The following is a 26,572-nucleotide window of genomic DNA, read 5'->3' as shown; positions in this document are numbered from 1 at the left end:
AGTATTTATTCTGTGGGAGGGGCATGTCAGGGGTGGAGAATGGGCATGGAAGTACTATTCAGCTAACCAGTGGCATAGCTAAGGGGGGCAACGGGGGCCTGGGCCCTCCGAAAAATTAGCTCTGGGGCCCCCGGTTTGGCTGTGAGGGGTCCCCAACCCCCCGCCAGCTGAAGTGTTTGTTCCGCGCTGGTCTCGCTTCATTGGCTACCCTGCTCTTCGCACATGCTCAGTTTAATTTAAACGAGCGTGCACGGAGGGCAGGCAATACGAGACCAACACGGGATAAATGCTTCAGCTGGCGGGGGGTTGGGGACCCCTGCCAGCCAAGGTACCTTTGTACAGCGGAGATGGCGGGGGATGCAGTGGTGGCGGGGAGACGGGTCAAAATGTGCCCCCCCCCCCCACTTTGGGCTCTGGCACCCCCCTTCGAGGTCTGGCTATGACCCTGCAGCTTTACTGACATTTCCACTGTGCCAACTGGTTAGCATGTCCATAACAGGAGAGCCCTTAGTGCCCCCTAAATAGGAGGTGATGAGTTCTCTGCATTCATTTTTTTTATATGGATATGCATTAATGCGTGTGGCCAGAACTTCAACAAATAGAAAGCACTGCCTATCTTATGGCCATGCTAGAAATGAGGTTAGCATGCGCAAGAATCCTGTGTTATGACATACTGAGACCACGTACCAGCTCAGCTTAGTAAAAGGACCCCTTAGCTGTTTAGTTGTTTGACATGGGAATTACTGCATGTTGTCTGTTAGTGCGACAGATAACAGTGCGTAGTTAATGCCACCGCTAGAGGAATAGCTAACTGCATTGAGCATTATCTGCTGTGCAATTAACACACAGTAACAACTTTTTCTTGGCATTTAGGGGATAATTCTTGAAGGAGTTGCCCAGTTTTAAGTGGCAAGAAAGCATGTAAATGGAAGGATGAATGCAAGTGGCCACTTACATGCATAAATGACCTCTTAAACCAGCTGGCAGAAAAACATGTGCTATGTTTTGAATATGCATAATTTCCTGGAGCTGGGCCTGGCACAGTCAAGCTTCTTCCTGCATTCTTCCGGGATGGGTCTGTCTTCTCTCAAAGTACTACTACTACTACTATTTAGCATTTCTATAGCGCTACAAGGCATACGCAGCGCTGCACAAACATAGGCCAAAGACAGTCCCTGCTCAAAGAGCTTACAATCTAATAGACAAAAAATAAATAAAGTAAGCAAATCAAATCAATTAATGTGAACGGGAAGGAAGAGAGGAGGGTAGGTGGAGGCGAGTGGTTACAAGTGGTTACGAGTCAAAAGCAATGTTAAAGAGGTGGGCTTTCAGTCTAGATTTAAAGGTGGCCAAGGATGGGGCAAGACGTAGGGGCTCAGGAAGTTTATTCCAGGCGTAGGGTGCAGCGAGACAGAAGGCGCGAAGTCTGGAGTTGGCAGTAGTGGAGAAGGGAACAGCGGAGTGCACGGGAAGGGGTGTAGGGAAGGACGAGTGTGGAGAGATACTGGGGAGCAGCAGAGTGAATACATTTATAGGTCTCTCTCCTGCTGCCTGCAAACCAAGACCTGGATGATTCTTTTAATGAGATATCGCGTTAGTGCAATCAACTGGGTCCTGGGCAGCATGCACAGCAGGAGCAGGAAAGGGCTGCAGTGCAAGTTGGTGTGGCAGCGGTCGGTCTGGGGTGGGAAGTAGCAACTTGAGTGGGGGGAGGTGCATTGGTCCAGTCCTGCCTTGGGCCTGGCTGGGTCTCTTGGCGGCCCTGTGCTGGAGAGCATGTGCATGGACAGAGTTTGGGTAGTGCATGAGTGGAGCACATGTGTATGTACATAAAGTACAGAATGCTATAATCTACGTGTAATCATACATGTGTCTAGGCATAGGCATTTGCATCACACATTCTCTGTCACTTGTGGCAGTATTCTGTAAAGAAAAGTAGAAGTCTATGTTAATATGGGCTATGGCCGTGATGTAACAGTGAAAACTTAGCACACCTTAGTAAATAAGGGACCTAGGGCCAGATTCTGTAAATGGCACTCAACAATCAGAGCCAGAAAAAATCAGTACTCAATGCTATTCTATAAAGACCATTCTGGACTGAGCACACTGTATAGAATAGCATGTATTTATTAATTTATTAGATTTTGCTCACACCTTTTTCAGTAGTAGCTCAAGGTGAGTTACATTCAGGGGTACACTGGATATTTCTCTGTCCCAGGAGGGCTCACAATCTGAGTTTGTACCTGAGACAATGGAGGGTTAAGTGACTTGCCCAACATGACAAGGCGCAGCAGTGGGATTTGAACCGGCCACCTCTGGATTGCAAGACTGGTGCTCTAACCACTAGGTCACTCCTCCATGGAGTGCCAATCCCTGTGCCCAGATTTGGACACCAGGGCAGAAACCAGGTGTAATTCCTTGCATCCAATTTCGGTGCATGTCCTTGCTCTTCTATAACACTGCAGACAAATTTTCAGAATGTCCCTTGGCCACCCTTTGGGCACCCAGTGTTATAGAATAGCATACAGCCAGATGTGTGCACAAATCTTAATTAGTGCCAATTAGCTTCAATAATTGATAGCACCCAATTATTGATGTTAATTGGCTCATTAACCAAAAATGTTGCAGGCACATCTCAGGACTGCGTCAAAATTTTGGCACACACATGTGGGCAAACTTTATTGAATCTGGAGGATAGTGTGTAATAGTGACATTACAATCGGATTAAAAGTTTGATTCTGATAAAGGTAATAAATAGAAATAAATTCAAATAGAGAGAGGAAAATAGATGATACCTTTTTTATTGGACTAATTTAATACATCTTTTGATCGGAAATAAGCAAATGTTGACAAATATCAGAATATATAAGTGAAACACAGAGGCATTCCAGTGACAGTCTCACAGAAAAAGCGAGGGGTATGTTAGGTGAGAACCAGGGATAGCTGGGTGGACGTCAATAAATCTAAGTAAGCCACATTGAGCCTGCAAATAGGTGGGGGAATGTGGGATACAAATGCAATAAATAAATAAATAAATACGATGATAGCCAGAGAGAGAGAGATGGATGGCAGAGTGACAAAGGAGTCGAATTTTATGGTTTATAGTGGGATGGAAAGCCCAGATCTTTAAGCCCTATCTGGTGGGTGTCAAAATATTACATCATTTTGACTTCAAAGGTCTTACGTTCCTGGATTGACTTAGAATTTCCTTTTTGTATTCTTACCATAAGACCATTGATGCAGTGTTCTGGATTTGTAAAGTGCTGTCCCACAGAGGTGACATCCTGCTGGGCACTGGAGTGTTTAATATTGTGTCTGTGTAAACTGAGTCATGTCTTTAGCATCTGGCTTGTTACTCCCATCTTCACACATTTTACATTGAATGATGTATACCACATTTGAGGATGAGCATGAATGTTTTTCCCATGCGAGTGACTGTAGGATCCTGTGAAATGTGTTGGCACGGTTCGTAGCTGGGAATATTGCAGGGGGTGTGTGCCATTCTCTTCCTTTTGAGTTTGTATTGGGAGTTCGTAGCTGGGAATATTGCAGGGGGTGTGTGCCATTCTCTTCCTTTTGAGTTTGTATTGGGAGTTCGTAGCTGGGAATATTGCAGGGGTGTGTGCCATTCTCTTCCTTTTGAGTTTGTATTGGGAGTTCGTAGCTGGGAATATTGCAGGGGGTGTGTGCCATTCTCTTCCTTTTGGGTTTGTATTGGGGGTTCGTAGCTGGGAATATTGCAGGGGGTGTGTGCCATTCTCTTCCTTTTGAGTTTGTATTGGGAGTTCGTAGCTGGGAATATTGCAGGGGTGTGTGCCATTCTCTTCCTTTTGAGTTTGTATTGGGAGTTCGTAGCTGGGAATATTGCAGGGGGTGTGTGCCATTCTCTTCCCTTTGGGTTTGTATTGGGGGTTCGTAGCTGGGAATATTGCAGGGGGTGTGTGCCATTCTCTTCCTTTTGGGTTTGTATTGGGAGTTCGTAGCTGGGAATATTGCACGGGGTGTGTGCCATTCTCTTCCTTTTGGGTTTGTATTGGGGGTTCGTAGCTGGGAATATTGCAGGGGGTGTGTGCCATTCTCTTCCTTTTGGGTTTGTATTGGGGGTTTGTAGCTGGGAATATTGCAGGGGGTGTGTGCCATTCTCTTCCTTTTGAGTTTGTATTGGGAGTTCGTAGCTGGGAATATTGCAGGGGGTGTGTGCCATTCTCTTCCTTTTGGGTTTGTATTGGGAGTTTGCATTTTATTAATTTCTGTTTCAAATCAGGTGTCTGTCGGAAGGCCAGCACTGGCGGAGCTGGGAATATCTCTTCCAGTAGTTCATACTCCTGGAGTAGTGGCTGTAGATCTTTTAATGATTCTTCTCAGTTTTTCTAGCTCTGGATTGTTACGTCACTACAAGAGGGATTGTCTCTCTGGCTTTCTTCTCTTTGTACTGCAGTAGGGTTTTCTCTAGGTATTTTAAGGGAAGAAGCAGTATTCTTGGAGATGGGTTGTAGCCTTTTTGTTTGAAGGAATCAGTCAGGATTTTGAGGTGTTTATCTCTGTCTCTTGGGTCAGAGCAGATACGGTGGTATCCTGTGACTTGGATGTGTATAATGGATTTTTTTTTATGTGAAGGGTGGAAGCTGGAGTTGTGGAGATAGCTTTGTCTGTCTATAGGTTTCCTGTATATTGATGTTTGTATATAGCCATTGCTGTTGGAAACTGTGGTGTCTAGAAAGTTGACTTTTTCTGGGGAGTAGTCAATTTTCAATTTATTGTAGGATGGTATGTATTGAAGGAACTGTAAAATTGTTTTGAGAGTCTCTTCTCCCTCAGTCCAAATCATTAAAATGTCATCAATATACCGGTAGTATTTGATGGGTTTAGTTTGATATGTATTTAAAAACAACTTTTCCAGTTCTACCATGAAGAGGTTACCATGTTGGGGTGCCATTCTGGTGCCCACAGCAGTGCCCATTATTTGCAGATAGATATCATTGTTAAAACAGAAATAGGTGGGAGAATGAATTTGATTCATTTTGTAATGGTTTCCGGTGACTACTGGTGGTCCAGGGTGGATGTTTTTAAGAATGTATCACATGCAGCGCTACCATCTGCATGGGGAATGTTGCTGTACATCCATTGTGACCAGAAGAGTATCCAGTGGTAGCTGCTTGATGTTTTTTTAGTTTGTTTCAGGGGCGTATCTGCGTGGGGCCACAGGGGCCTGGGCCCCCGCAGATTTCGCCCTGGATCCCCCTACCGCCGTCACCCCTCCCCCGCCTACCGCCGTCACCTACCCCCGACGAGGTCCGCTTCCTCCGGTCCGGTGCCTTTAAAAATATTACTTCAGCTGGCGGGGGACCCCCAACCCCCGCCAGCCCAGCCGAGGTCTTGTTTTAAGAAGTTTTTCCATCCTCGTGCTATTGAAAACTGCCTGCCTGCATCCCTTCCAGTTTTGGATTGACGTCGCAGCACGTTGACGTCCTGCACGTACAACGTGCTGCGATGTCAGACTCAGTCACGGATGGAGGGGAGGGAACAGAGGAGAAATCTGGACATGGATGGAGTGGAGGGCAGGGAAGAGAGGAGAAATGTTGGACAAGGATGGAGGGAAGGAAAGACAAAGGAAGGAGATGCACACGGATGGAGTGGAAGGGAGAGATGAGAAATGCTTGACATGGATGGAGGGGGGGAAGACAGAGGAAGTACATGGATGGAGGGGAGGGGAGAAATGCTGGATATGGATGGAGGGCAAATTGTTGAATTTAAGGGCTGGATCGGAACACTTTGAGGGCAGATGCTGAAACTGGAAGAAGGATAGGGACAGGGCTACAGATGGTAGACAGGACACATAAGGACACAGGAGGATGATGGTCATGTTGAGAGAAAAAATATCAAATGGAAAGAAGACACTGGGACCAAAGCGAATAGAAAAACTAAATGATCAGACAACAAAGGTAGAAAAAGAATTTTATTCAGAATTTATTAACTGGAATATGTCAGCTTTTGGAAATGTGCATCTGTGATGTTTTGCATGTAAGTTTCAATTTTTCTAGTATTGCTGCATGCGGAGTCTGACTTCTTGAGGTAACTTTCCAGTTTTGCCTTCATATCTGTTGTGTCATGTGTTTTTCATGTGTAATCAAGGTGCAGTATTCTACTAGTGTGTAGTATTTATAGCCCTTTTTGTTTTTTTGTTTCAATAGGTTATGTACTGGTGTTTTAGAGCCCGGTGTAATTACAGTTCTGCCTTTCCACGCATAAGGTTGTAGCTCGTCCTGTCCTTGGAATTAGTGCTGTTATGGTTTGGTGAGGTTATGAGTGTGTTTTTGCACAAATTTGTGTATAGTGTTTTACAGTTGAGCGATTGTGGTTAGTATATGCTTTGAGCAACCACTTTATTCTTTGACATATGATACATATCTAATATCTAAATTGAATAAAAGGTATTAATTGTGACTTTTATTTTTACTTATTTTTTTTCTGCGTGTTGTGAATTGTGGATATAAGCTCCGCCCCTGGCTCTACCCCCTAACCCCGCCCCCTTTAGCCTTCCCAAACAGTTGGGCCACTGACCGCCTATGGGTGTGGTAGCCATGTTAGTCCACTTTTAAAGGTAATAAAGAGAAATAAATCAAAATATAGAAAAGAAAATAAGATAATACCTTTTTATTGGGCTAACTGAATACATCTTTTGATTAGCTTTCAAAGGTAACCCTTCTTCTTCAGATCGGAAATAAGCAAATGTTAACAAATATCAGAATATATAAGTGAAACACAGAGGAATTCCAATGACAGTCTCACAAGAAAAGGGAGGGGTAGGTTAGGTGAGAAACAGAGAGAGCTGGGTGGATGAGAGACAGAGAGATGGATGGTAGATAAGAGGGTGACAAAGCAGTAGAATTTTATGGCTTATAGTGGGATGGAAAGCTCAGATCTTTGTTAAGTCCTGTCTGGTGGGTGTCAAATATTTTATCATTTTGACTTCACAGGTCTTACATTCCTGGATTATCTTAAAATTTCCTTTTAGTATTCTAAGAACATACACCGAGAGGGTAGGAAGTAAATGACAAAGTCCAAAACAGCAAAAAGAAAGCACTAAGAGCCTTCAAAACAGGGACCACAAATCCTTTGAATCATATAACTTGAATACCATCTAGGTTTAATCCTCCTTATTTCCAAAGTTTTGCTAGGTGTACACTGTGGGTGAAAGATGTCTTTGATTTTGGATACTAGAACATGATCTATTGCAATGTGACTAGAGGGATGAATAATTCAAAGACGAATTTGAATCAGATGGATTTCAGCCTGAGCTCTGTTTATAAAATAGCACTTGGGGCATAAACCATGAGTAAATGCCGGCCCTTAAATTAGGAACGGTTCAGGATTTACGCGCTAATTGTTTTAGAATATGTGCTGTGCATAATTCAGGTCATTTAACACCCAATTTGTGCAGATCAACTGTGCGCACTGATCTGTGCGTGTGACTTTAGTCGCTGCACAAATCAGAATAGTATCCAGGGATATGCCACTTACATGCACTCTTACAGAATAGCTCGTAACTGTTTTGCTGCCACTTATTTAAGTGTACACTTACCTGCGAGCGTGCAGCAGGGGCAAACTGACAGTCAGGGCTGCCGAGAGAGTGAGCCAGGCCCAGGGCAGGGCCGCCCCCCCCCCCCACCCCCCCAGAATCATCATCATTCGCCCACCTGAAGTACCTTGGCTGGCCCAGCCAGCTTCAGGCAGCACGGCTTCTTCCTCTGCTCAGCATTGCCTGCCCCTGCGGCTGCTTTCCTCAGGTTTAACATGCTCGGTCTCAATGCAAGGGGGGCCCCCCACCGGAGTTTTCTCTCTGCTGCTTCTGTCGGGACGCAATCACCCAGGTCTCGTCAGAAGCAGAAGAGAGAGAGAGACCCCGGTGCTGGGCCCCCTTGGAGGCCCGGGCCCAGGGAATTTTGCCCCCCCCCCGACCCCTGCCCCCCCCCTCTCAGCGGCCCTGCTGTGACAGTAAGGGTCATGGTCCCCCTCACCACTTATCAAAAGTGGTTAAACTAGATGGAGGCTAGGGGAAAGTGGGCTCCTTACAGCTGTGGGTCCTCGGGCACTGCCCTTTTGTTCCATTGGTTAGTCTGCTCCTGGTGTGGAGGTATTCTGTATATTCACAGGCTGAACTGTGGGCACCCAGAAATTGCAAGGAGTATGTTGGGCATGGTTTGGCCATGGACTGGGCATGTGGAAAATGTGCATGTGCGTTGCCCATTTCATAAACAGAATGCACATGTTAGATCTAGTATTTTCATGTGGGGATTTATAGTTGATCCCTGGCACGTATAGCTTTTTATAAAGTGTTCCTTTTGGCCAGCCATGCACAAGGTGGATTAAGGGATGTATCCTCCTTAATCCATTGTTTGTTCCACCTCCAAACTGAAAAGATTGCTGCCTTTGCATTTAGGGGCCCTTTTCCTAAAGTTTAGCATGCACTAATGGAGTTAGCGCACATTAAATGCTAAGAAGAGCCCTTTATACCTATGGGCTTCTCAGCATTTAGCCCGTGCTAAACTTTAGTAAAATGGCTCCTTAATTAGCAGAGGCCAAAGTTCTGCAAAAACCAAGAGACTGGAGAACTGAAGGTAGCAGCAGATTACACATGTAGACAGGATCAGGGTTCAAACTATTTATTGACGAAAACAATGTTAAGATCTCACATAGACCGAGGACACCAGAAGGTCATAAAAAAAAGCAAACTATTTCCTAAATAAAGTTCTCCAATTCACACAATGCCAAATCTTCCACATTAGTAAATGATTTTTAAAACGAATCCCACAGTATCTCTAACACTCTTAAACCATCATTAAACCATAGTCATATGAAAGCTTCAATGGCTGCCAAACAATGGAAAATGCAACAAATGTACTTCCCAAGTCCTTCCGTATGTAAAAGATGAAAGCAGAGGAATCTGGCTGTAGGAGATAGAAAAGTGAGTAGTATATCAAAGTTTACATTTGCTGTATTCAAATAAATAAGAGACCTGTTTACTAATCTGGATTAGATGTTTAACAGAGAAATTGCTAAGTACTAATAGTGTCGACTAATTCCTGTGTTGAACTGCTAACATGGAAAATGCTGTTTTGGGACAGGGAACAGAGGGAGAATGTGTGGGGAATGTGACCTATGGTTAACATGGAGGCCATTTTGTTTTCACATGGGGGGCAATTCTATACTTAGGATTACCATATTTTGTCCTCTTAAAAAGAGGACACATGCCCCGCCCCTTTCACATCATCATCCCGCCCCCTGTCACATATTCCCCTCCCCCCGGGTCACATATTCCCCTCCCCTGCCCCCTGTCACCTCCCCTCCCCCTTGTCGCATATTCCCCTCTCCTCCCCTTACTTACTATCTACTGCCCTGGTAGTCTAGTGATCACTTCAGGGCAGGAAAGAGCCCCCTCTTTTCTGCCTGGAGCGCTGCCTTGCCCTGCATCCTTCTCGGTCTCAGTTCGGGATTCAAAATGGCCGCCGAGAGTTGAAGTCTCGCGAGGCCGCTTCAACTCTCGGCCGCCATTTTGAATCCTGAGCTGAGACTGAGAAGGATGCAGGGCAAGGGCAGGCAGCGCTCTGGGCAGGAAAGAGGGGGCTCTTTCCTGCCCCAAAGAGGTCACTGGACCACCAGGGCAGATAGTAAGTAAGTAAGGAAATCTGGACAAACAGGCGGGCGGCAAAACCCGCCCGGATGCCCCGGACATGTCCTCAAAAAGAGGACATGTCCAGGGAAATCCGGACATATGGTAACCCTATCTATACTGCCCTGCAATGGTAAAAGGAAGCAAGGGCTTCAGTAAAAATAGGCATTTGCTTCCTTTTGCTATTGCAGGGCAGTATAACAGGGCACTTGGTAGGAGCTTATTCTACAGAGGAACGGAGGTGCCGACTTTCCTTTATAGAATACTAACATAATCAGGTATATACACACTTATCCCTGTTTTTCTATATATATTGCCCAAAGTTGGGCACGCTTCTGAGATGTGCGTGCAAATAAATTGAATAATGAGCTTTGAACCAGCAATAATTGGGTGCTAACAACTAATTATAGATCTTAATTGGCACGTATTAAAATTTGTGCACATATCTGGGTGCACGTTATTCTATAAGGCATGGCACCTAACTCCTATGGTGCATATTCCAAAAGGCAGCATGTGTAAAGGGTTGAAAATTGTAAACAAAAAAGAGGTTTGGACAGGGGAGGTCCTGGAGTGCTGCTGGGCTTGTCCTGGGTTGGTCCAAGGCTTTTTATGAGTTGATCCTGGGCTGTCCTGGTGTCATTGGGACCCATTTTGGGTACGGATCATTTCCGGGGGCTGGAGAGAGCCAGAACACAGCAGGTGCGAGTAGGCACGCTGCTGCAAATGTGGAGGTAGAGAAGGCAGGCCGGCCTGCCGGAAAATGGCTGACTTAGGGCCTACCCACTGGAGCTCCTGTGCATTCACTGTGGTTTATGCATGTGCATTCAAGCATGTCAGAGGTCCAATAGACCTCAAGGAAACCGGGGCCTAAATTTTTAGCATTGCCCGGCAAGCTGCCGCTGGAGATCATGTATGTCCACTGGCAGCAAGGAGGGACGGCCCAGAGGAGTACCAGGCATAGGGGCAGTCTGAAGAAGGTCAGGAGAGTCAAGTAACAGGTCTCCTGGCCTGGGATTATATTTCAATTTTTATGGGCAATTTTGGGTGGTTTATTTGTCGGGCTCCAGGGATCCATTTTTAAAAATTATTTTTTATGGTTGGGGGTAGGGGTGGGTCTAAGGGTCCCTGAGTGTGTTGTTTTTGATGGTTTAGGTGCAGAGGGTCTAGCATCACCAAAAATGTGAATTTCTTGATTCCATCAGTTGTAGCTGCAATCGTGAAAGAATTTGAACCCTTTCTAAAAGTTTGGAAAAGTTTAGCAGAATTTAGGGTTTATTTTTAAGTGAAATTGTGTAATGTGGCAATAAAGTGTGAATTTTAAAAACATGGTAGTTAGTGGGGTTCCCTAGGGGTCTGTGCTGGAACTGCTGCTTTTTAATATATTTATAAATGATCTAGAGATGGGAGTAACTAGTGAGGTAATTAAATTTGCTGACAACACAAAGTTATTCAAAGTTGTTAAATTGCAAGAGGATTGTGACAAATTACAAGATGACCTTATGAGACTGGGAGACTGGGCGTCTAAATGGCAGATGACATTTAATGTGAGCAAGTGCAAAGTGATGAATGTGGGAAAGAGGAACCCGAATTATAGCTATGTCATGCAAGGTTCCACTTTAGGAGTCACAGACCAAGAAAGGGATCTAGGTGTCGTCGTTGATGATACGTTTAAACCTTCTGCTCAGTGTGCTGCAGCGGCTATGAAAGCAAATAGAATGTAAGGTATAATTAGAAAAGGAATGGAAAACAAAAATGAGGACATTATAATGCCTTTGTATAGCTCCACGGTGCGACTGCACCTCGAATATTGTGTTCAATTCTGGTCACCACATCTTAAAAAAGATATAGTGGAATTAGAAAAGGTGCAGAGAAGGGCGACGAAAATGATAAAGGGGGTGGGAAGATTTCCCTATGAGGAAAGGCTGAAGCAGCTAGGGTTCTTCAGCTTGGAGAAAAGACAGCTGAGGGGAGATATGATAGAGGTCTATAAAATAATGAGTGGAGTGGAACGGGTAGACGTGAATCACTTGGTTACTCTTTCCAAAAATACTAGGTCTAGGGGGTACGCAATGAAACTACAAAGTAGTAAATTTAAAATGAATTGGAGAAAATGTTTCTTCACTCAATGTGCAATTAAACTCTTGTTGCCAGAGAATGTAGTAAAAGCAGTTAGCTTAGCAGGGTTTAAAAAAGGTTTGGATGGCTTCCTAAAGGAAAAGTGCATAGACCATTATTAAAATGGACTTGGGGAAAATCCACTGCTTAGCAGCATAAAATGTATTGTACTTTTTTGGGATCTTGCCAGGTACATGCAACCTGGATTGGCCACTGTTAGAAACAGGATGCTTTGCTTGATGGAACTTTGGTCTGTCCCAGTATGGCAATACTTATGTACTTATGGTCTGGATTGTATTAATATGACATGGATGTCTGGGATATTTTTATTGAAATTCTGTGTAATTTCTGCATTATTTTGTGAAGAAATGTGCTTTCCCCATTGAGTTCAATGGGGGAAAAACAGTTTTAAAAATGGAGACTTCGCTAAGGTTCCATGAAGTAGAAGAAAGTACCTGATTGGCTCAGAGGGTCTGGTGGCCCCAGCCACAAGAGCCAACTTTTCAAAATTATTGGGGGTGCTACGCCCAGTGGAAATAATCCCTTCCTGGACACATACAAGGAATTTTCTCAATATTGGGGGTGCTCAAGCACCCACAGAGTCGGCACCTATGGCCCCAGCTGAGTCCCTATACCTAGGCAATGAGAGCTGTAACAGTCACCTGTAGAACCCAGGACCTGAAGGAAGGTGGATGCCTGTGTGTGAGATTCTGTTGACTGAGAGTGAGAGAAAGCTCAGATAGGACTGAAAAGAGAAAGATGTTTCTTTAATAAGTCCAAAAGGCTTGGGAAAAGACTTGGCTAATAGCCAAGCACTGAAACTGAGTCCTAGAAAAATTAAAGTTTTCATTTATTTTGTTGTACCTTAACTGAGGTTAGGCCTGTTAAAAAAGAGGGAAAGAAAAGGTGATTTTAAGTTGGCACTGGCTTAATCAACAGGTGGTTCAGTGTGCCAGTGTCTAAGGAAGTGTTTCTTTTAATTGAGGTGCTTGTTTAAGTGTGTGGCTGTAATGCTACATGAGAGCTGGAAGGCTTTGTATTAACAAAACACTGCCTGCTTGTAGTGGGGAGCTATGACAGAGGCTGTGTGGTGAAAGTGTGGGCCGAGATTCCAGCTCTAAGGCTCTTATAGAATAGGGTACTCATTAAAAGCTTAGGAAGCTCTACGGAGAAAATTATTTTTAGTTTAAAATTAGCTAATGACCACAGTGTTTCTAAATCCACTACCATTGTCTACCTCTGAAAGAAAGGGAGCTAGGGTTTTCCATCCCATTTGGTTATTTAAAGTACAGGGTATTAAGCTTTTTCAGAGTGGAGACCTGCAAGCTGTTGGAGCAGCAAGGCCCCCCTTACAAGCAAGGCCAAAGTCTAGCCAAGAGAGCATATAGATAAGTGACCATCATCCAACACAGACACCATAGGGAATCTCACCAAGGGAAACTTTGGTTAGAGCTGGGGTGGATTAAATTAAATTCGCCGATGACACAAAATTATTCAGGGTCGTCAAGTCGCAGGAGGAATGTGAACGATTACAGGAGGACCTTGCGAGACTGGGAGAAAGGGCGTGCAAGTGGCAGATGAAGTTCAATGTTGACAAGTGCAAAGTGATGCATGTGGGTAAGAGGAACCCGAATTATAGCTACGTCTTGCAAGGTTCCGCGTTAGGAGTTACGGATCAAGAAAGGGATCTGGGTGTCGTCGTCGATGATACGCTGAAACCTTCTGCTCAGTGTGCTGCTGTGGCTAGGAAAGCGAATAGAATGTTGGGTGTTATTAAGAATGGTATGGAGTCCAGGTGTGCGGATGTTATAATGCCGTTGTATCGCTCCATGGTGCGACCGCACCTGGAGTATTGTGTTCAGTACTGGTCTCCGTATCTCAAAAAAGATATAGTAGAATTGGAAAAGGTACAGCGAAGGGCGACGAAAATGATAGTGGGGATGGGACGACTTTCCTATGAAGAGAGGCTGAGAAGGCTAGGGCTTTTCAGCTTGGAGAAGAGACGGCTGAGGGGAGATATGATAGAAGTGTATAAAATAATGAGTGGAATGGATCGGGTGGATGTGAAGCGACTGTTCACGCTATCCAAAAATACTAGGACTAGAGGGCATGAGTTGAAGCTACAGTGTGGTAAATTTAAAACGAATCGGAGAAAATTTTTCTTCACCCAACGTGTAATTAGACTCTGGAATTCATTGCCGGAGAACGTGGTACGGGCGGTTAGCTTGACGGAGTTTAAAAAGGGGTTAGATAGATTCCTAAAGGACAAGTCCATAGACCGCTATTAAATGGACTGGAAAAATTCCTCATTTTTAGGTATAACTTGTCTGGAATGTTTTTACGTTTGGGGAGCGTGCCAGGTGCCTTGACCTGGATTGGCCACTGTCGGTGACAGGATGCTGGGCTGGATGGACCTTTGGTCTTTCCCAGTATGGCACTACTTATGTACTTATTTACCTGAGAAGGGAGAGTCTTTGATCCTGGTCCATCCCGGTAGATCCTGAAAGATATAACAAAAACACAAAGAATCAATCCCTAGGGAAAGATGTAAATATTTTAGAAGATTGAAGAATTTAAAAGGATTACAATATTTTTATTTATTTATTTGTAGCATTTGTATCCCACATTTTCCCACCTATTTGCAGGCTCAATGTGGCTTACATTATGCCGTGATGGCGCTTGCCATTTCCGGTACAGAATTTCAGATGGTATTACATTTAGGTGCATGCATACATGGTAAAAAAAGAGTACATTTTGGTATTACATACAAATGATTTTGCATTAAGGTGCTTACATACATGGTACAGAGGAATGCATTATGACATTGCTTAAAGGTCTCTTAGTGATAAAATGAGTTGTAGCATAAGTTAGGTCATCGACTATAAAGATATCCTAGTCATCTAGGAAGTAGGTTGGTAATGCGTATTATGTAGCTTTCTTTAATAGCAGTGAGGTTAAACAGTTAAGCGGCAAAAGTTCGGTTTTGTCTAGTTCTTGTAAAGTCTATTTGTTTCGTATTTAAGATGAAACATTATGGTAAGCTTTCTTGAACAGGTTCGTTTGCAGTAATCTACGGAAGATTGTTAGGTCATGTATTGATTTCATGGCTTTCGGTAATGCATTCCATAGTTGCGTGCATACGTAGGAGAAGCTGGATGCGTATATGGATTTATATTTTAGTCCTTTGCAACTGGGGTAGTGGAGATTGAGGAATGTTCATGATAATCTTTTTGCATTCTTAATAGGTAGGTCTATGAGGTCTGACATATAGGTCAGAGCTTCCCCGTGAACGATTTTGTGGGCCAGGGTGCAAACTTTGAACGCAATTCGTTCTTTTAAAGGGAGCCAGTGTAGTTTCTCTCTTAGGGGTTTGGCGCTTTTGTATTTCGCTTTCCCAAGTATGAGCCTGGCTGCTGTGTTTTGAGCTGTTTGAAGTTTCTTAATGACTTGTTCTTTGCATCCGGCGTAGATGGCATTGCAATAATCTAGATGACTTAGCACCATCGATTGTACCAGGCTACGGAATATTTCCCTTGGGAAAAAGGTTTGATCCTTTTAAGTTTCCACATTGAGTAGAACATTTTCTTTGTAGTGTTTTTTGCATGATCCAAAAGGACCCTCCTCCCAATCCCGATGGCCTTACGGCCCAATCTGGTGGTATAGAGGGTTCTTGTGTAGGAATTATCCCCAGTTGTTCCTGCCCTTGCTGGCACTATCTCTCAGAATGTCACCCCTAGTGGTAGTCTCGTGATTCTACCCCTTGGAGTCATGTTTCCATATCGGGGGGGGGGGGGGGTTCATGGGGAAATGGGGACTTGATGATGGAATTTTAATTGAGAGGAAGATGTGATGGGGGGTGACTGGGGAAGAGGCTGCTGAGCAGGTGAGGGTGTGGGTGCTGCTTGGGAGAGTGGGGAGACATCACTGTGACCTCTTTAAGATGCAGCCAGGGAGCATCGGGCTATGCTTTGAGTTCCAATGCTTCTGGGATGGTAACTACTGAAGTTATTTTTCCAGCTATAATCCAACTTGCAGTATTCACTGCAATTCACATTATAGAATGTACATAGTATTGAACAGCTTTGCATATATTTGCATGTTTTGTATCTCATTAACCCTATGGTGATAATTTCATAGCAGGGCACCCATGTACCATGTTCCAAAAAAAAAGTACTTTTATTTATGCCTCATTTGTAAAGCCAGAGGAAGCGCCTGGTAGTTTTTCTTTTTATTCTCTAAGCTGCTCAGGATGGCAGTAAATAACAGAAATAGAAAGCAACAAGAGGTCGGAACAAACTGGAATCCAATTTCTTACTTAAGTATGAAATTTGAATACAATTTTTTTCTATATTACAAATGCCAATTGTAGTAAAATTGAGGTCTGGTGAAGCCAGAGAGTATTTGAAACTCACAAAACACTTTCCATTATACCTTCGGCTTAAAGACAATTTATTTTACTCTCAGCGATATTGACGCCGTGATTTTCTTCTCTTCTCCTTTTTTGTAGGAATTTCCCTTGGCTGTCATGAGAGGGATGGCGTGCTTCTGTGCCTCTCCCACGACACACTTTACTCTGCATGACAGTGTCGATGAATTACACTGTGGCAGAATATTGAATGTTAGCAGCATTGCAGAGGCTCCAGCACAGGAAACATATTGTGCTGTCTATCAAACTCCAGTACAAGGTAAGTCACAGATGAACTAAACAGTGCCACCACCAAATGCATAAATGCTTTTTGCAAATTGGCTTCTGCTAGAGCAGTTTCAAAACAAGTCGCCTTGCTTAATTGGGGAGGAAGTAGACATATGAACAGGGATATAATCTGGTCACCATCCCCACCCCATCCCCAGTCAATTCTTTTCCATCCCCACCCTAACCCTGTCACCAATATGGTGGATTCCCATGGATTTCCCATGGTCCCCATCCCTGTGCATTTGACTTGAACAGATCATAAGCTCTGCTTGGTAGAGCTTGTCTCTTATGTGTTTGTGTACATTGCTGCATATATCTAGCTGTGCTATAGAAATAAGTAGCAGTAGTAACCATTTATAAAAACACATAGGTGTTTGTGTATTTATAAAATACTAGCACAAATCCTGCAGGAATAGTATCTAGATAAAGCCACGGATATTTATGCCAACTCATAAACTGGCATGAATGTTAGCAAGTAAAGTTAGTATGCATGCACGTGCATAAATTGTGACTCTTTTCCAATGACGTAGCCATGGGTGGGCACAGGCCCACCAACTTTGGACGCAGGCCCACCCAAGCAGCAGCACAGCAGAGATGTGGCTGGCAGGGATCCCCAAGCACCACCAGCCGAAGACTCTTGGCATCTCTCCCCTCAAGCGATCGGGGTGGGGGGGTCAACTCCACTCCACCAACCCCCTGGTACCTTAAAATCCATTAGTTCTTTGCTGAAAGAGAGCAGTAGCACATTCCTCCTGATCATGCTGGCCCTGAGCCTTTTCTCTGACACAACTTCCTGTTTGTGAGAGCAGGAAGTTACATCAGAGTTGAAGGCTTGGAGCTGGTGCTAGCAAGGGGAATGAGTTGCTGTTCACTTCCAGAGAAGACCTAAACTATTTAAAAGGTACTGGGTGGGGGGGGGAATCAAGAGAGCTGAGGGGGGGGGGGTCACTTAAATAGCCTGGAGGGGGTGGGAGAGATACTGGGCAGAAGGGGGAGTTGTTATGTCCACCATTTTGTGCTCAGGTCCGCCTAAAATTGGGTGTTTGGCTATGCCCCCTGTGCTCTGCCCTTCCCTGAACCTGCCTACTCTACAAATTTTCACTGTGCCTGCTTTTAGGCATGACCTATTTTTTAAGAGGCTTCAACAGAGTTTATGTATGTAAATCAACATATTGTGCATACAAAAGATTTATAAAATTACTTCCTGTATGCTTAATCCTTCCCGTATTCTAAATATTCTTATATTATTAGAAAAATATAGCATACAGTACGAGTATGAGAATGTTCCTATATTATGTATTGCGAACCCAACAGTTATTATATTCCTGATTTTGGAAACCTCCAATATGAGGGCAATTCTGTAAAGGTTGCCCAAATTTGGGTGCCAAAATGCAGGGTGCTGAGCATGAGTTCTACAACAGCATCTGGGCGTGCAGATTCCATTATAGAACTGAGTATAAATCCGCATTTGCGCCCCCACATTTAGGCGCTATCACGTCATGTAAAAGACAAGCATAAATGTGAGGGTGGAAATTTGTCTTGTTTGAGTTGAACAGATCATAAGCTCTGCCAAGCAGAGATTGTAAACCACATAGGACCTTGGATTGGATTAGATTGAATAGATTAGATTAGATTAGAAATGTTGCACTTTAGCACGTAATTTACAGTGTTCTATAATTTGCATGCCAATCAGGCTTATTTTCGAACGAGAAGGCCTCCCATCTTTCGACACAAATCGGGAGATGGGCGTCTTTCTCCCAGGGTCGCCCAAATCGGCATAATCAAAAGACAATTTTGGGCGTCCTCAACTGCTTTCCGTCTCGGGGAGAACCAAAGTTCACGGGGGCGTGTTGGAAGTATAGCGAAGGCGGTACTGGGGCATGCTTATCACATGGGCGTCCTCTGCCGATAATGGAAAACAGAAGGGCGTCCCTGACAAACACTTGGCCGACTTTACTTGGTCCTTTTTTTTTATGACCAAGCCACAAAAATGTGCCCTAAATGACCAGATGACCACCGGAGGGAATAGGGGATGGCCTCCCCTTACTCCCCCAGTGGTCACTAACCCCCTCCCACCCTAAAAAAAAATTGTAATATTTTTTCCAGCCCTCTATGCCAGCCTCAAATATCATACCCAGCTCCATGACAACAGTATGCAGGGCCCTGGAGTAGTTTATTGGGTACTGCAGTTCACTTCATGCAGGCAGACCCAGGCCCATCCCCTCTACTGTTATACTTGTGGTGGTAAATGTGACCTCTCCAAAACCCACCAGAAACCCACTGTACCCACATCTAGGTGCCCACCTTCATCCCTAAGGGCTATGGTAGTAGTGGTGTACAGTTGTGGGGAGTGGGTTTTGGGGGGCTCAGTACACAAGGTAAGGGAGCTATGCACCTGGGAGCTTTTTCTGAAGTCCACTGCAGTGCCCCCTAGGGTGCCCGGTTGATGTCCTGGCATGTCAGGGGGACCAGTGCACTACGAATGCTGGCTCCTCCCATGACCAAATGGCTTGGATTTGATCATTACTGAGATGGGCGTCCTCCACAGGCGGTCGGTGGCCCAACTGTTTGGGGAGGCTAAAGGGGCGGGGTTGGGGGTGGAGCTTAAATCCATAATTGTCTGATAACACACAGAAAAAATAAATAAAAATAAGTCACAATTAATACCTTTTATTAAATTTAGATATTAGATATGTATCATATGTCAAAGAATAAAGTGGTTGCTCAAAGTATATACTAACCACAATCGCTCAACTAAAATACACTATGCACAACTTTGTGCAAAAACACACTCAGAACCTTACTGTACCATACATATTTCACGGAGAGAGTAGTGGATGCTTGGAATGCCCTCCCGCGGGAAGTGGTGGAAACGAAAACGGTAATGGAATTCAAACATGCGTGGGATAAACATAAAGGAATCCTGCTCAGAAGGACTGGATCCTAAAGAGCTTAGATGAGATTGGGTGGCAAAGCCGGTGGTGGGAGACGGAGATGGTGCTGGGCAGACTTATACGGTCTGTGCCAGAGCCGGTGGTGGGAGGCGGGACTGGTGGTTTGGAGGCGGGGATAGTGCTGGGCAGACTTATACGGTCTGTGCCCTGAAAAGGACAGGTACTAATCAAGGTAAGGTATACACAAAAAGTAGCACATGTGAGTTTATCTTGTTGGGCAGACTGGATGGACCGTGCAGGTCTTTTTCTGCCGTCATCTTCTATGTTACTATGGAAAATGCAGACCGTCAACAATATGAAACAAGGAATCATAATATCATGATACGTGTAGAGCCACAAAACACCCTAATTCATGTTTAATGTGGGATAAAATGCCATAAATAAGTAAATAAATATAAACTTTTAATGTTGAGCACCTAATTCTCAAAGTGGACATATTCCAAACATTATAATGAAAATAAAATGATCTTTTCTACGTTTGTTGTCTGGTGACTTTGTTTTTCTGATCATGCTGGCCCAGTATCCGATTCTATACTATCCACCTTCTATACTGTCCTCCCATAGGTGCCCCGTATAAGAGGCTTGGGGAGGCTAAGCCTCCCCAGCCCAACCCTGACCATCTTGTGTTTCTTCTGCTGCCCGCCGTCTCCATCGTCATTTTTACTGCACTGAAGAGTTCTGCCTTCTGCCAGCGTCGGGGCTTTCTCTTCAGGCGAGTCTCACTCCCTCCCAGCTCTGCAGAAAAGAGGAAGTTACGTTAGAGTCCAGGACGCCACTGAGGAGAAGCCCCGACGCTGGCAGAAGGCTGACTCTGAGTCTCTGAATTGCCGGTGCTGAGGCAGAACTCTTCAGTGCAGTAAAAATGACAATGGGGGGAGACAGCAGGCAGCAGAAGAAACAGGGAGAAAGATGCAAGACTCCCAAAAGGAGTGGAAGTGAGCCTTTGTAGCCCAGTAAGTAAACAAGGAAGCCAATTTGGTTAATGTGTTTCCCCAACATGACATCCTCACTGCCTTCAGCCCAAACAAAACAAACAAACTTTTGAGCTGCTGCATCCAGGTTGTTCTTGATTGTTGATCTTAACAAGGCTAAAGCTGGGGCACATGGAATCACATTTAATGTCATCTCATTTGTAGGAATTTGCATTTTAGATACACAACTGGATTATTCTGTTTTTAGGCATGTTTCAGGGACAAGTGGTTTTATAGGTCAAAATAAAAATAAATATTTTTTTAATGCAGATCTCTTTTGTTTAAACATAACTAAATGGGCTATAATCCCCTAATGGTGTATATTTTTGGTACAGTAAAGTTCTGAGTGTGTTTTTGCACAAAGATGTGCATAGTGTTTTGCAGTTGAGCGATTATGGTTAGTATATGCTTTGAGCAATCACTTTATTCTTTGACATATGTATCTAATATCTAAATTTAAAAGGTATTGTGACTTTTATTTTTATTTTTATTTTTTCTGTGTGTTATCAGACAATTATGGATTTAAGCTCCACCCCTGGCCCCACCCCTAACTCCACCCCCTTTAGCCTCCCCAAACAGTTGGGCCACCGACCGCCTATGTATCCTCCCTAACACCTCCAGCTCTCTTCCCTTACTTAATCTTTGTATACTACCAATTATAATTGACAAGCCGTTGAGCCCGTAAAAACGGGCTGATATTGGGGTTTTCCTTCCCCCTCCCCGCGAGGTCGCCACCGCTACCGTACCCCCCCCCCCCCCCCCGAGTTGCCGCCATCCCTCCACCCGGCCCGGGCCCTCTCTTCGTTATTCAACTTACAGCAGCGGCAAAACAGCAGCAAGCAGCAGCTCCCGTTGGCCTTCCTTCACTGCCTGTGCCTCGCCCTCATGTGACGTCACGTCGGCGAGGGCGGGGCACAGGCAGGGAAGGAAGGCCGACAGGAGCTGAAGCTGAGCTGCTTGCTGCTGTTTCGGCGCTGCTGTAAGTTGAATAACGAAGAGAGGGCCCGGGCCGGGTGAAGGGGGGGGTGGTGGCGACTCTGGGGGTGGGGGGGCGGTAGCGGCTACCTTGGGGGGGGGGGGGAGCGGTAGCGACGTCAGCGGTTCCCTCCCTCCCCTTCAGCGCAGTTTCCCTCTCTGTCCCGCCCCCTTTCCCCCGTCATCACGTCTTGACGCGGGGGCGGGACAGAGAGGGAAGTCTCTACTGCGCATTTGCAGGTGAGTCGGTCACTTGCCATTTATAGGTTTGATATCCTGTAATAACTATGTCATAACAAATCTCTGTACAATACCAATTGTATCTGATTTCCTGTAATGACAATGTCATAACAAAACTCTGTAAGCCACATTGAGCATGCAAATAGGTGGGATAATGTGGGATACAAATGCAATAAATAAATAAATAAAAATAAATTATGCTGCTATCTGTCCTCTTAACTCCGTTTCCAGGGCTTCCTTTCCATTTATTTCTTTACTTTCCGCCTTTCTTCATTTCTTGCCCTACATCCGTAAGTAAAAGCTGGGTCCTCCACAGACTTGACTGTCCAGTGGATCCAGCTTCTGCCTATTTTCTTCCTCCATGTGCAGTTTTTCTCTCTTCCTTTTCCCTCATCTCATCTCCTTCCTCACTCTTCCCTCCCCTCCATCCATGTCCAGCAACCCTCCTCTCCCCTCCCCTCCATCCACCCATGTCCAGCAACTGTCCTCTCCCCTGCCCTCCCCTCCATCCTCCCATGTCCAGCAACCCTCCTCTCCCCTCCATCCACCCATGTCCAGCAACCCTCCTCTCCCCTCCATCCACCCATGTCCAGCAACCCTCCTCTCCCCTCCATCCACCCATGTCCAGCAACTGTCCTCTCCCCTGCCCTCCCCTCCATCCTCCATGTCCAGCAACCCTCCTCTCCCCTCCATCCACCCATGTCCAGCAACCCTCCTCTCCCCTCCATCCACCCATGTCCAGCAACCCTCCCCTCCCCTCTACTCCATCCAGCAGCCCATGTCAACCATCTCCCTTCTGCCAGCCATTTCCTGCCTTCTTCCAGCCCCCCCGACCCCCACTCCCCCTGTCGTCAATCATCTCACATCTGCCCTCAGCTGATAGCCCTCGTTCCCTTCCTGCTCTTGCCCTACCTTAAAATATTGTAATTTTCCTCGAGCAGGCAGCGCCAGCATTGCAAGCAGCAGCAGGCTCCAGCCTTCCCTCGCATGGTTCTGCCCTCGGGGAAACAGGAAATATGTCAGAAGAGGGCGGAGCCATGTGAGGGAAGGCTGGAGCCTGCTGCTGCTTGCAATGCCGGCGCCGCCTGCTCGAGGAAAATTACAATATTTAAAGGTAGGGAGAGGGCAGCTGAGGGCAGAAATGGGAGATGATTGGTGACTGGGGAGCAGGGAAGTCTGCAGCTCCGCGGGGTGGGGGCAGCGGTCCTCTTATACCGGGCGCCTATGGCGTCCTCGGTTTCCATTATCAGTGAAAACTGGGGACGACCATCTCTAAGGTCGTCCTAAAGGTTGAGATTTGGGCGTCCCCGACCGTATTATCGAAACGAAAGATGGCCGCCTATCTTGTTTCGATAATATGGGTTTCCCCGCCCCTTCGCGGGGGATGTTCTGCGAGGACGTCCTCAGGAAAACTTGGGCGCCCTGTTCGATTATGCCCCTCTATGTGTGAAATTCACCCATGCCCCGCCAATGCCTTCTCCACATTTAGGTGCTAAAGTTATAGAATGAGAGAAGTTATGGGTAGCTTTATAGACCTTTTTTTTCCACATGTAAAGCCTATCGTACTCACAGAAAAGAACTTTTGAAAAATTGTGCAACTGCATCCATGCATAAAAAGTATGAAGCTCTCAGGCGTATTGTGGCCTCTGGTGGCATTGTCTGGAGCGGCTACCCCAATTGCCTACTGCTACTGTTCCGGGGTCTTTAATTTTACCTTTTGTAAACTCAAAACACACAAGTGGGACAATTGGCAGAGCTCTGGTGTTACATTTGGTTGTGATGTTTCTTACTGATTTAGTTTTGCTTTTCTTTGTCAATGGCATTGTGTCAAGTGCTCCTTGTCATCAATACCAGACGAATAGGTTATGTCCAACCAAATGGCTTGGATGTGGCCGGTTTTGAGATGGCCACCCTTAGTTTCCATTATTGGCGAAAACCAATGTCGGCCATCTCTAAGGGCGGTGATCTCTAAAGGCAGCCCAAATGTTAAGATTTAGCCGTCCCCGACCGTATTATCGAAACGAAAGATGACCGCCCATCTTGTTTGGATAATACGGTCGGAGACACCGCTTTCCAGGGCCATCCCTAGAGATGGGCACCCTTATAGATGGGCACCCCCGTTCGATTATGTCGCTCCGTGTATCTTTATCAGATAGGCTTATAAGAGGCACCCTTTACTTCTCACACAGGTCTCCTGTTATAAAATTGTTCCCTATATAATAATTAATAAGTTGCAGTAATATGTGCATCTATCAGAAGGCAAAGAAGGTTGTTTCATAGTTTTCTCGTGTTTTGGGCTCTGGTTTCTCCCTGTTCTTGACAAGCCAAGGATGACTCTGATCTTGCAGGACATCTATTGAAGGTCCTCCCCCTGGATATATTTGAGTGATGTTTGACAAACATTAGCACTTGGATAGGAAACATTTCTACTACATTTGATCCAAATTTGCCATAGAGAAAGGCCCTGGTTTATGTGGGTGGATGGATGGATGAGGATAGCAACAACAATAGGCACTTTACAGTGATGAAACAAGTGATGAAATGCTGTTGACCTAGCAATAACATCTTTTCCTCTTCTTATTTTTAGATACTAGATGTACAGATAGAAGATTCCTCGCTACAAAATCTAAAGTATTTGTTGCACTGTCCAGCTTCCCAGGTGCCGGGAACACATGGGTTCGACATTTAATAGAACATGCTACAGGATACTACACTGGCAGTTATTATTTTGATGGAGCCCTCTACAGTAAAGGTATTAAACACAAAATGGGCTAGATTCTATATATCACGCCAAACAAATTGTTGTTGAAAAAAAAATAAGCCTAGGTATATTCTATGAAGTACTCCTAAATTTAGGCGTACTTTATAGAATATGCCTAAATTTCAGTGCGGTTTATAGAATACTCCGAGTGCCCTTCCGCACAACTAAATTTAGTTGGGGACAATTACGCCAAGTAAAACATGGGTGTAAATTCCGATGCTTAAATTAGGTGCAGATCGGATGTATTCTATAACAACGCACATAGATTTTATAAATGCCCATGACTCATCCATTCCATGCCCCCTTTTCAACTATGTGCCTTAGAATTTACGCACATCACTTTACATAATACGCTTAGACAGTTGTGAACGTAAATTCTAATTAATGCCAATTAGTGTCAATTGGTTGTTAAGTGGCATTTATCGGTGCTGATTGGCTTGTAAGTTGATTAATTTGCATGCTGAAATCCAGAATATGACCGGATTTGCGAACGCAACTTAAGTCATGCTATATAGAATACAGGGGAATGTGCTCACATTGTTACTCAGTTTATGATCCTCCCGTTACTGCTAAAGATGTCCATTGGACTTATTTCAACTAGGTCTAGTACCTTTATTCTTCTTGTAGAGAGGTCCTGACCATCAACAAAAAGTAGGCTCTGTTACTGTAGAAAAGTACTTCTCAATCCTCTCTTGGAGGCTCATCTAGCCAGTCGGATTTCAGGATTACCACAATGAATGAATATTCATGAGATAGATATGCATATAGTAGAGACCCATTTATGAATATCTATATTATGCATATTCATTGTGATAGTCCTAAAAATGTGACTAACTAGCAGGCTCATTTTTGAAAGAGATGCACGTCCAAAAAGTGACATAAATCGGCACTTGGACGTCCATCTCACAGCGACGTCCAAATCAGTATAATTGAAACCCGATTTTGGTCGTCTTTCTCAGAAGTCCGTCGCAAGGAAGTCCAAATCTCAAGAGGGTGTATCGGAGGCATAGTTGAGGCGGGATTTGGCCGTTCCTAAGACTTGGACGTCTTTGAGCCATAATGGAAAAAAGCAGAGACGTCCAGGACTAAAACTTGGACATTTTCACCCAGACCTGTTTTTCTTACGAATAAAGCACAAAAAGGTGCCCGAAATTACCAGATGACCACTGGAGGGAATCGGGGATGACCTCCCGTTACACCCCCAGTGGTCACTAACCCCATCCCACCCTCAAAAAACATGATTAAAGATATTACTTGCCAGCCTCAGATGTCATACTCAGGTCCATGACAGAGCATACGGGTCCCTGGAGTAGTTTACTAGTAGGTGCAGTGCACTTCAGACAGGTGAACCCAGGCCCATACCCCCCCACCCCCCACACACACACACACCTGTTACAGTTGCGGAGGAAACAGTGAGCCCTCCAAAACCTACCAGAAATCCTCTCTACCCACATATAGGTACCCCTCTTCACCCGTAAGGGCTATGGTAGTGGTGTACAGTTGGGGGTAGTGGGTTTGGGGGGGGGGGCTCAACACACAAGCTAAGGGAGCTGTGTACCTGGGAGCATTTTATGAAGTCCACTGCAGTGCCCCCTAGGTGCCTGATTGCTGTCCTGGCATGTCAGGGGGACCAGTCTACTAAAAATGCTGGCTCCTCCCACATCCAAATGGCTTGACTTTGGATGTTTTAGACTTGGATGTCTTTGCATTCGAAAATGGCCGAAATCAAAGACGTCCAAATCCAAGGGCATCCATGATATTTTCGAACACAAAGATGGACGTCCATCTTTTTTTGAAAATGACCTTTTCCCTGCCTCCGAATTTGGTCGTTTTACAAAGACGTCCAAATTCCAACTTAAGACGTTTCTTTCGAAAATGCCCCTCTTGGTGTGTCTCCAGGAGAGAGTTGAGAAACAGTTCTATAGAAGCTTTGCTGTCTTTTTTTGTACATTTGTACAGTGTGGCCATTATTTCAGAAACATATCCACATTGACTTCTAAGGCAGGCATTTTATTGCCGAAACACGGTTCCATGTCGAGTCTACATGTATGAAGGCCATTTTAGTCTAAACCTTCAGGTTGTCCTTTGCTTAGAGCTTTTGACTCTTTTACATATTTGAGGGTCCAGTTATGTGTGGCTCCTTCTCAACTGTCATTAATTTACAACTAGACTCCAATATATTCAATGTTTAGA

General features: G+C 44.9%; 1 protein-coding gene across 1 annotated transcript in view; it reads left to right on the top strand.

Moving 5' to 3' along the window:
- Positions 1-26,572, top strand: part of WSCD1 (WSC domain containing 1) — a 162,690-nt gene that overhangs the window by 119,213 nt on the left and 16,905 nt on the right. Inside the window, exons 5-6 of the mRNA XM_030186179.1 lie at positions 16,293-16,470; positions 24,206-24,370. Of these exons, the coding sequence (XP_030042039.1) occupies positions 16,293-16,470; positions 24,206-24,370 (343 nt within the window). The remainder of the gene's footprint in view (positions 1-16,292; positions 16,471-24,205; positions 24,371-26,572) is intronic.

The sequence above is a fragment of the Microcaecilia unicolor genome, chromosome 13 (genome assembly GCF_901765095.1).
Source record: "Microcaecilia unicolor chromosome 13, aMicUni1.1, whole genome shotgun sequence".
NCBI lineage: Eukaryota > Metazoa > Chordata > Amphibia > Gymnophiona > Siphonopidae > Microcaecilia > Microcaecilia unicolor.
This window is presented reverse-complemented; position numbering and strand designations above follow the sequence as displayed.